Below are 8,750 nucleotides of genomic sequence, written 5' to 3'. Positions count from 1 at the left end.
ACAGCCTGCCTGGTTTCAAGTCCTGGCAGTGACACTTCTGGAAGCTACACCTCAGGGTTTCTGTGAGATCACCAAATGGTTGTGTTAGACCAAGGCAAGTGCTCAGAAGAGTCTGGCTGATTTAAGAGTAGAATGCATGAAACCAACATGTCAGATGTCGGTTGCCTTTCTTGGCTTGGCACTCAGATCCTCTGGGCATGTTGTTTGATTGGACCTGCTGTATCACACACATCTGTCAGGGTAAGCTGCTTTTCAGAGGTTTCCTCTAAGAAGAGGAAACTCTCCTTGTGGATGGCACATTTGAGATAAGAACATGAGGTTCTCAGCAGATCAAGAGGGCCTGGGTTCAGAGTGTCTCTTCTTCCCTGGGGAATCCTCCAGGGTGTTTGTGAAACATGAGGCTAGTAGCGCCCAGGGAAGACGCTGCCAGTTCGCAGACTAACTAAGCTAGTGGGGTACAATCCAGAGGCTACACATCGGCATCCCCTGAACTTCAGCCACCACCCAGTGGGAATAGCGGTGTTGTTGGGCTTTTTGTGTTAGCAAATATTTGACTGATGATCTTGAAGCATTTTCTATTACTAAAGTGGTGTGATTTTAAATTATTCTGTAAGTAGGTGGCTATAGTGTTGAGTCCAGACAGTTGACTTTTCCTTTTTGTAATGCAAGTGCCTGACTTAAGCTTTGATTGCCAAATCATCCACTTCAAAGAATGCTATCTTGAATAAACACTCTGCCAGTCACGCAACTAGATAAAGAGCCAGGCTCTCTCTCCTACTGAGACTCCTTTGTCTAAAAGATCTTAGTTGATATTGATAACTGGCCATTGGGAGCACTTGGTTTTGTTTTTTTCTTCCCCTGCTTTACGTTCCTGCTCTCAGTGCTTTAATTTCACCATCTGAGAGTGAATTGTAGGCTCCCACTGTTGACCCCAATAAAAGCAGAACCCTAGGCTAGAGTGTTTGAGTGTGTGCTCCTTGTGACCTTCCCCTCCCCCCACCTCACTGTGTGGCCTCAGGTGTGCAGTGAAATTTCCAGATCCTGTGACTAATAATCCCCTAACCACCCCCCTCACCCCCGCAGCCACCACCACCAGTTTCCTGATGGTAATTGCTAAAGGGTGTCTTGTAATTACAAGACCCACAACGGCTGGTCGGACCAGAGCACTGGTTATTGCTAGGCTGAGGCAGATACGCCATTGTGATTAAAGCCATCCCCCATTTTTTGAGTAAATCAAATGCCAAGAAATTAAAAGCAACTTCTCTACTTCCTGACCAACTACATCCCATTGGTCACAAGGTCCTAGCCAGCTGACTTCTTATAGCTCTCTCCCTCATATTTCCTCAATGGTATATCCCAGTTATAATGCCTTTACATTAGTCCTCACTGTCTCTTACCTGGGCTAGAGTCCCACCAATAAATTAAGCAACCCCTGCCCTTCTGCCAGAGTGATTTTCTATTATAGTTATGGCTTTAGGGGCCTCCCTGGTGGTGCAGGGGTTAAAGACAGCACTATCAAGCAATGGCCAGCCACTAGAGCACTGGAGTCCGATCCCCAGATGGCCAGGGAACTGATTCACAGTACCTAACAAACCTCTCCTGTCTTGCCTGCTGCTCCCCTTCCAGTTCTTATATGTATAAATAAATAAATCATTAAAAAGAATAACTGAGGCTTTAGGGTCAAGTTGAAAGTCTTAGTAGGATGTACAAAGTTCTTGGCCATCGGGACCCAGCTGTCCGTCTCATTTGCACTCCTGTTGGCCTCTGTATTGCTATGATCTGACCATAGGCTCTCCCTGTCTGCTAATTGTTTACTGCTCTTTTGAGCGTCCATGTTTTCGTACCTGTTTCTTTGGAAACAAAGTACTTGGAAAACTGCTATCTACTCTTAAGATTCAGATCAACTCTCTCTTTCTCCAATGGGTCCTTTTCTTAACAGCCTACGAGAGTCAGTCCCTTCCCAGTTCCCCCATCTCTTTTAATTTGTTTTCAGCCATAGTCCTCACACAGTGTAATGTTGTTTAAGTGTTTGACTTTCCTAATGGATCATAGAACTCCTTTGGGGAAGGATAATATATTGGTCATTTTGTATCACCATGCCCAGCACATAGTAGGCCCACAACAGTAATTATGAATGAACGAAAGAACAAATATCCATGAGGTTCTAATGCAAGGCTCTTAATTATTAAATGTATTGTCACTGGTTGTTTTAAACATGGATGAAAATCCACTGAAATAGATAACTAAACCTGTTTGCCATGGGTCCTCTCAGAAACAACATAAGGCCCTGGCTCCCAGAGGACATTTGATTTTTGATTTCTCTGTAAACTTGAATGTGATCTTTGTATCTTGCTCAACTGCCAAGAGGAGGGTCCCTGGACCAGCGCCAGTCCCAAAGGAGGGTGCTACCGTGTCTTCTCCCAGACAGCCCTGAGGTTTTCACAGATTAGCTTACAATTTGACATGAACTTAGATATTAGCATTGTTAGTTTAAATTAAATTACGCAATTTCTCAGTCCTTTGAGCATCACTACATCAAGTATTTCTCAGTTTTTGTAGTTAAGATCTAAGAAAATCTGCCCTATGTATTTCTATTATCTGTCACCTATCAATTTATCATCTTTCTATCAATCTGCCATCTATCAATCAATTAATGTATCTATCTATCTACCATCTATCTAGCTATCTATCCATCCTATGTTATTTTTCTCCACCACTGTCTCTTATAGCCTCTTGATCCTTCTCCCTCTTCCTCTGTCTTAACCTCAGAAACCTGTTTGGTTCTCAATGTCTGCTCGTTTATAATGATTTTGGTTTATCTGTTCATCCATTTGTTTCCTTATATTACTCATGTGTGGAGTCCTCTAATATTTGTTTTTATCTTTCTGACCTTTATGATAAGTGAAAGTGGAATAGCATTTCATTATGTGGATATTATGCCATCTTTATCCACTTACCTACCAGTGGCCACTGATGTTGCTTTCCTATCTTAGCTGTTGTAAATACAGCTAATAAACAACCTGGAACCTATAATTTTCTGTGTTTATGATTTCCACATTCTTTGAATAGTGGTGTGAGAACAAATTATGGTGCGAAACTTACTGCAATCTACATGCAGATTCAGTAGACCTGGGAGGACCCAAGATTCTCTACTTGTAGCCAGCTCCCAGGTGACATTGGTGCTGCCTGTCTGAAGTCCTCACTTGCAGTAACAAGTGCGGAACCTCAGATGCCCTCCTGCATTGGAGCAAAGCTGGGCCTACCAAGGGCTTCATAAAAAAGGAACAACTTGTTCAGAAAAAGCAGTCCTCAACACTTACCCACCAGTCGGCCGGTTTCAGGGTCTCTTTCCATTTTCCAGTCTGTGTATATTACTTCACCTTCCTAGAAATACAGCATGGTGATGAATACAAGGACAAGTTAAGAGACAAAGACCTCCCATTCCCATGCTAAGACTGTCTGTAACACAAGCACAAAGCAACAGGTTAGTTTAAACAATGATTTGGTACTGGGTTGAGGGGAGGTCAAAATGATGGATATACAATGAGCAAAAAATGAATGTGTTGCATTTTTATTGTTGTGAAGAACAAAAGCAATTATGGAGACAGTCTAAGCACACAAGTCTCCCAACTGCTGGGTTTTTCAGGATTTTGTTAACAGAACACAGTCCCGATGGACTGAAAGGTCCAGGATGAAGAGATCTAGGTTGACTTCCTCAGTGATTATTCTCAATATGTTACCAAGTTAGTGCTTAATAAATACTTGTGGAATAAGAAGGACTATGAATTCATAATACAGTACAGGACACGTAAGGCCACACCCAAATACCACACACAGTATATTCTAGCATATTCTACTACAGCCATTTTAAGGAGAGAGAAGGGAAAGGGACTTGGGGTGGAGAGAGGCAGAAACAGCCACACAAAGGGGAGACATAGACAGAGAGCGAATGACAAGGGAGGAAGAAGTTTGGAGAAAATATTAAGTCCTTTGCTTTCTTACTGATGCTTAGAATGACTTCTCCTCATGCCAACTTTTTTTCCCACTGGGTAGTAAGAAGAAAACACAGGTAAGGGTATATATACAGAGTAAGGAGGTCTCAGAGGAATGGATGGTTTGGTTTATGTAGACAAAGACAGGGAGATGGCAAAACCACTGAGATGTGCAAAATGAAGGGTAAAGTCCTGGGGGGCATGGTTCACTCATTCACTCCTCTGTGCCTTTATTCATCCCTGTCTGTCCATTCAACAAACAAGAACTGTGCTTGGTGTTGGGAATTCAGACCAGAGGCAAGGGCCTCCCTCCACTTTTGGTACATTCTAAGGGAAAAAGACAGGTTGGTGTCTGTCTAGTTGTCAAGTCTGGTCTGGTGCCCATGACACAATGCCCTTAAAAATTACCATCTGTGGAGCACTCAGAATTTGCCAGAGTTCCTGGAAGTTTCTTGTATGTGAGCCCAACCTCCTGTTCATGAATTACTAGAGGTCTTGCCTCTCACAGCTAGTACCCGGCACACTATACCAAACCAAAAAAAAAAAAAAAAAAATCATGTGAACTAGACTACTAAATGTGTATAGAGAGCCCATACATCACAACCATCTAGCCGGAAGCCTCTACAGTCTCCATCCTGTTACCTAGTTCTGAGGATCCCAGATCCCTTGGCCTCTGGGTTGACATTGACATCCTTAGTTTCCTTATCTCTGGGTTGGCCACCTAAAATCACCTCAGGGCAGGCCCCTCTGCTTTCAGGCCTTCATGCCCTCCTACTTCAGCCCTGAGCCAGCCAGCGTGGGTCCCTGAGAGACTGTTCTTAATCTCTCAATGCAAAGCAGAAGCATCAATCATAACCCCAGTGACAGAGATGGTTGCAATGGAGTGTCAGCCTCACAAGGGCAGGGATTTGCATCTTAATCCCTGCTCTATTTCCTATAGCAAGAACAGCACCTGGGATCTATTAAATGCTCAATTAAATATCTGGAGAAAGATGGAGGAATTCCAACCAGACAAGGACTTGGAAGGCAGGAAAGAGTTCTTGTCAATGAAGAATGAGAGGACCTGAGAGCAGCTGGAAGGAGGGAAGGAAGATGGGTGCAGATGGGGCTGTCATGAGCCCAAGTTCATGGGTACTGATTGGCCATGGGACAGGAGATTGGATTTTCTTCCTGTCATTGTGACTTTTAAGGAGAAGATGTCAAGCTTTCTGTTCTGTTTCAAGGTCTGATGATTATTTACCTTTCTAAAGCTGTCATTTACTGCCTTACTTTAAAAACTTTAATATGTATAGAGGCAAACATGATTCCACTTAGACGAAAATAACCAGATTCAAGGAGACAGATAGTACAATGGTGGTTGCCCTGAGATGGAGCAAAGGAGAACAGGGAGTTATTGTTTTAATGGGAATAGAATTTGAACATGAGATGATTGAAAAAAAGTTCTAGAGAGGGAGCTCAATCATGAGAATATACCTAATACCACTAGACTACACATTTAAAATGGCTAAGATGCTAAGTTGTTGTTTATAATTTGTCATAATTTAAAAAAAAATTAGGACCTCTTTGGTGGCCACAGGGTAAGTCTCACCACTATTACTTCTGTGGTTTGAGTTAGATCCCCCACCTGGAAGCTAACCTACACATACGGTGCAGCAGACCTCTCCTGTCTCACCTGCTTCTCCCCTCAGCAGTGTATTTCAGTCAGTCCACCTGTTCTGTTCCCCACTCTGTCTCTGGTGAGTCCCCTCACCACCCCACCCTCATATCCCCACACCTCTGGGTTCTTCTAAGCAAAAAGAAATTTATAAGAAAAGTTTAAACTTTGGGGCCCTCCCTTATGGCATAATGGGTTAAAGCACAGCACTGTGAAGCTATTTGCAGCCATTGAAGCACTGAGTTTGATCCCCAGCCAGGGAGGTGACCTACATGGCACAGCAGATCTCTTCTGACCCACTGGCTGCGGGGCTGCTCCCCTCAGCAGCTTCAGTGGATCTGCCTGTCCTGCTCCCCACTCTGTCCCTGGTAAATCCTTTCGACCTCCTCACTTCTGGCCTGTACCCCAGTTCTTGTATGCATAAATAAATAAATCTGGGCCCTCACTGGTGGCACAGCAGGTTAAAGTGCAGCACTAAGAAGCCAAAGCCACTTCAACATGAGTTTGATCCCCACCCCAGAGGTGACCCATATGGTGCAGCAGACCTCTCCTGACCTGCCTGCTGCTCCCCTCAGCAGTGTACTTCATCAGTCGGCCTGTTCTGCTCCCCACCCTGTTTCTGGTGAATCATCTCACTGTCCCTGCACCTCTGGCCTGTACCCCATTTCTGTATGCATAAATAAATAAATCTTTAAAAAATGGCAGCTAATGTCATAATGATATATTCAATTGTTCTTTGTTTCTTGAATTGAGTGAATTTTCTTTTGTTTTTTAGAATTTATTTATTTATGCATACAAGAGCTGAGGTACAGGCCAAAGGTGTGGGGGGGGGCGTGCCAAGAGGATTCACCAGAGACAGAGTGGGGAGCAGAACAGGTGAATTGACTGAAATACACTGCTGATGGGAGCAATGCGTGAGACAGGAAAGGTCTGCTACACCATGTGGGTCACCTCCCTGGCCAGATATTGAACTTGTACTGCAGTGGCTGCAGGTAATTTCATAATGCTGCATCTTAACCCCTTGTGTCACCAAGGAAGCCCTGAATTGAGTGAGTTTTCTTACTGTTTTTCCTATTAGACTGTACTAATCTAAGAAAACAAAATACTTTCTTATTAAATCTCTAACATTTAGCATGGTTTCTTCCATAAGGTATAGGTGTTTGATACATTATACAGCTTGATCAGTAAATTATTAACAAGCTTATAGAAATTTCCACATTTGCTCTGGGACACTTAAAATAATGAATCCATGTGGTAGTGATGTTAACAGTTAAATGCAACTAAGTCTGTTAAAATATGAAAGTGGTATTCATATTGTAAGCCTTCAAAAAGCAAATATGGATAATAGGAGCTGCAGTCATTCATCTTAATGTAATTTAAAATCTTGATTTTAAAAAGCAGGTTATTGCAACTCACCTCTGTTCCCACAAACAACTTTGTGGAGAAGTCTTCTAATGGCTTCAGAAAATTGTTCAGCCCTGCTTCCAGATTAAGGTACGGGGTCATTTCTCCTGTCTTCCCTGCCTTAGCCTGAGCTAATAGCTTGTCTTTCAGAAGAGAATGGATAGAAGCACATAGTTACAATCAAAGATCTTTTAAAATATACTTAGTTTATATGCATCTGCCCCATTCGCTCCACAATGTGGTGGTGGACATATACTTAGCAGTAAAACACTACTTTTTTCAAATCAAAACTTGTGAGGAAACCTCCAGCATGTAAAATTGATCAACACACCATTGCTATGGCTAAAGTGAACCTGTTGAATATAAAACAGGCGAGAAGTGGGAAAGTCCTCTGCTTGCTTCTCAGAGATCTAAAGTTTCCATGGCACAAAGCTTGAAAAGTACTTTTATATTATACATATCATTTCAGATTCATTCACAGTAAAAATTACACAGAATATATCTCCTCTGTGTTCTACCTTTCTGGATATCTTCAACGACATTGTATAATGAGAGACTCAAATCTTTATTCTGCTGGCATCATGTGGAAAATTATCAGACAGCTCAGAAGTCTTTAACTTCTAAAAAGACCAATCTAAAATGGTTTCTTTCTTGACATAAGCACAGTGTATGTGACAGAATTTAAGGTTTTGTGATTGACTCAGGTTTCTCATCAACATCAAAGATTGTGTTATAGCTACACTTTGCACAGAGTAAAGGCAGAGCTAAGCTGGGACTGAAATTCAAAGGTCACCTGTCACTTCTTTTTAAGAGTGTCATCTTATTTTAAAACAACAGTCTTTGTATTTATGATTTAAAACGATTATGTGTTCTTTATTGAAGCCTTGGGAGAAGAAAAAGAAAAGCATGATGAAAAAGACAAAATTCATCCATTTGCATGTCTCCAGGGTTACCTATTAAAATAGTTCCTTTTAGTATATTTCCCTCTAGTTACTTTCCAATAAAAGCAAACAGCTTTACTTTTTTAAATTGAGTATTTTAGCTTTGTGCTTTGGTATTATATTCTCTTAAAGATTCTTCTCAGGCATTTTTTTCCCAGGTCACTCACTAGTTTTTTTTATGGGAAAGATGGGGAGGAAATATATGCTCACAAAATCTTCCTCACTACACCTTCTGGATATGTGACTCACGGGAAATAAGTAAACATAAAAGCCAACCAGCAAACATATATACTTTATATATATGTTACATACACACACACACACACACATACATATATGGAAACTAATGTAATAAAGAAAAAAACTCAGCTATACCAAATTATATATTGCATTTCAAAAACCACTGGCATAATTCTGGACCAAAGTAAAAACGATTATCATGATTTAGAAGGTATAGTCAGCCAACACTTCCTTAGTCTGAGATCCAAATGTTTTGATTGGTTTCTTTCCCTGCTAGGTGAGGCATTAAAAACAAGTATTAAGGTAAGCCAAAGTAGGAACAGACTTTTAAACAGCTTATTACAAACTGTTCATCAACATTTCAAGAAATAACTATTTATATTCAATCATATTGTTCTTATGTCATTCATAATACACTTATCAAGAACACAGACATTTTGCAATCATTTAATATAGGAAATTAAAATTACTTAAATGTTCAAGTTTTTATTTCAATGATCATTTGCCTCTTTTTTTTTT

General features: G+C 41.2%; 1 protein-coding gene across 1 annotated transcript in view; it reads right to left on the bottom strand.

The window, feature by feature from the left end:
- The window catches only part of WDR63 (WD repeat domain 63), a 50,133-nt gene that overhangs the window by 12,132 nt on the left and 29,251 nt on the right, over positions 1-8,750 (bottom strand). The window contains exons 16-17 of the mRNA XM_004679529.2: positions 7,063-7,193; positions 3,321-3,384 (exon numbers count right to left, since the gene is read on the bottom strand). Coding sequence (XP_004679586.2) covers positions 3,321-3,384; positions 7,063-7,193 — 195 coding nt within the window. The remainder of the gene's footprint in view (positions 1-3,320; positions 3,385-7,062; positions 7,194-8,750) is intronic.

The sequence above is a fragment of the Condylura cristata genome, unplaced genomic scaffold (assembly GCF_000260355.1).
Source record: "Condylura cristata isolate star-nosed mole 26May11 unplaced genomic scaffold, ConCri1.0 scaffold00008, whole genome shotgun sequence".
NCBI lineage: Eukaryota > Metazoa > Chordata > Mammalia > Eulipotyphla > Talpidae > Condylura > Condylura cristata.
Note: the sequence above shows the minus strand (reverse complement) of the source record. Positions and strands in the feature narration are given on the sequence as shown.